Genomic DNA, 2,311 nt, shown 5'->3' with positions numbered 1-2,311 from the left:
CTATTGTAGCATTATAAAGCCGACGCAGAAATGCCCTACCTGGTCTTATGGCTCTTGTAAAGAAATTCAGTTTACCTAAAACAGATTGTAATTGTTGGAGTGTCATCTTGCGTTGAACAACGAGATGGTGTAAAATACCCTGTAGCTCTAAGCATTTTGAATTGGGGATCTTAACTAGCATATGATAAGTATCTATCTCAAAACCTAAAAATGTCATAACCATAGTAGGGCCTTCAGATTTGTCCTCGGCAATAGGAACACCTATATCATCGCAGACGTCTTGAAAATTCGACATAAGATCTTGACAGGAATGCGCATCCCTCCCAGCAAATATAAAATCATCTAGATAATGATCCATTGTTGATGTTTTAGAGCGCTGTATCGTAGCCCACTGCAAAATTGTAGAAAAATCCTCGAAAACCTTACACGAAATGGAGCACCCCATAGGTAAACATTTGTCTATGAAATAATTACCCTGAAATTTAAAACCCAGGAGATCAAAATCGCCGGGAAATATTGGAAGAAGTCGAAATGCGGATTTTATATCTCGCTTACCTATGAAAGCCCCCTTCCCTAATTTAGCAATCATCTGAATCACTGAATCAAAGGATGAATATTGTACAGCAGTTTCACAAGGATCTATGTATGAATTTACACTACTAAACTTCGGGAAAGAGAGGTGCGTTATTAGACGCCAGCCCAAATTATCCCCCTTTGGCACTAGCCCAATTGGAGATAACCTAAGATTAGAAATTGGTATTTTCGTGAAAGGACCCTGTATCCTCCCCATTTCAATTTCTTTATCGATTTTTCTTTAAGTTCATTAGGATGATCGTCCGCGGATTTCAAATTATTACATTGAATTGGTAATCTAGGCCCATGATAATGAAGTTTAAACCCTTGAGAGAACCCTTGGATTAGGCGATTTGCTATGATTCTGTTAGGATAGTGGACGAGACATTTTTTAAGGGCGTGTACATTAATAGGCGTTGAACCTAGACGCCATAGATTGCGGGGTGCGGAATCTTGGTCTTGAGTAGGTGGGGCGCTGGGTGTTGCTGCTGGAATACCCCCTATAATTGGTATTTGCATTGGTTGAATACCCCTTATAGTTGGTATTTGCATTGGTGGTTTGTGGACGAAAACTTGACTGTCCATAGAATTGACCACTTGAATTTTGTTGGCGAAATATTTGTGGGGACCCAGTGTTTGAGGCTTGTGTAAGGCAATGTATCTGTGGATGGTTACTACCACATCGAATACAACTGTGTTTATACATGCATGGGAATTTGTCACAAGATCCCTTGTAATTGAAATTGAAGCAATTATCATTATTGGTTTTGGGTGCATTTGTTACGTTATAAGCGGGCCCAGAATGCATATACATCAACCATAATTCCGAGTCAATTTCACCCCAAGAAGACACAGGATTTTGCTCTTTGCGCAGCCTAAACTGCGTATCATATTCTTTCCAAGATATAGCCCCCCTGCTAACACCCATTCTTACGGTTTGTATGTACTTAAGTAGGTCAAGAGTCTTGGCGGGATGTGCACTCAAGTACACACTTGCAAATATGAGCATAAGGTCAGTCCATTGCTCAATATTTTCTACCTTTTTTGGGTTGGCATCTTTATAAATTATCTCACCCATACTATTCATAACTAATTTCTTTTCATCAGACCCTGATTTTGGTGTTACCAATGTGGCCAAATCAATATACTGCCCACTAATAATACGTTGTTTGACTGTGCTAGAAACATTCATACCAATCATATGTATTGATGGGACAGGAGCAGGGGTGGTACCAACATCTGTTGGAGTTGAGATTGTTGCTCCAGAGGTGGTCGGTGCAAAGGATGGCCCTGCACTTGTCGTCGGAATTCACAGACACCGTAGCCTGACTACCACTTGGCTGCTGTGTGGCAGTCGCTGCTGGTTGAGCCATTCTACGCTTCTTAGCTCTCGGTGGCATCGTGTTCAGAAAAGAAAAGAAAACTCTTTATTTATATATATATATATATTATTTTTTATATTTGTAAGAAGAAATTTAAATTAATTATCTCCTCATTCTCACATGCTTTATTATTTCTTTTTATAAAGTTAGCCTAATTTTTTATTTATTTATTTATTTATTATTATTATTTTTTTATTATTATTATTATTATTATTTTTATTTATTTATTTTATTTTATTTTTGTTATCTCCCCTTGGTATGGAAATCTGAAACGTGTCGGATCAATTTATAAAACAAAGAAAATTTAATTAAGCCAAAGCAATATGATATAAATCCTAACGATCAAGATAATTGAC

At 37.6% G+C, this 2,311-nt stretch overlaps 1 protein-coding gene across 1 annotated transcript; it reads right to left on the bottom strand.

Moving 5' to 3' along the window:
• Nucleotides 1-979: 979 nt before the first annotated feature.
• LOC134277746 (uncharacterized) lies at nucleotides 980-1,973 on the bottom strand. The gene is made up of 2 exons (XM_062760060.1): nucleotides 1,907-1,973; nucleotides 980-1,863 (listed from the first exon to the last, which is right to left on the bottom strand). Exons 1-2 carry the CDS (start codon nucleotides 1,971-1,973, stop codon nucleotides 980-982), a joined length of 951 nt encoding a protein of 316 aa, XP_062616044.1.
• Nucleotides 1,974-2,311: the final 338 nt, after the last annotated feature.

Source organism: Saccostrea cucullata, unplaced genomic scaffold, assembly GCF_032062105.1.
Source record: "Saccostrea cucullata isolate Sc308-1 unplaced genomic scaffold, CSIRO_AGI_Scuc_v1 ctg1189, whole genome shotgun sequence".
NCBI lineage: Eukaryota > Metazoa > Mollusca > Bivalvia > Ostreida > Ostreidae > Saccostrea > Saccostrea cuccullata.
Note: the sequence above shows the minus strand (reverse complement) of the source record. Positions and strands in the feature narration are given on the sequence as shown.

Bases quoted from the DNA above. Each gene is read 5' to 3' on its own strand.
- LOC134277746 (XM_062760060.1), bottom strand. From the start codon at position 1,973: ATGCCACCGAGAGCTAAGAAGCGTAGAATGGCTCAACCAGCAGCGACT. The intron at 1,864-1,906 runs GTAGTCAGGCTA...CGACAAGTGCAG, and splicing joins TGCCACACAGCAGCCAAGTG to GGCCATCCTTTGCACCGACC.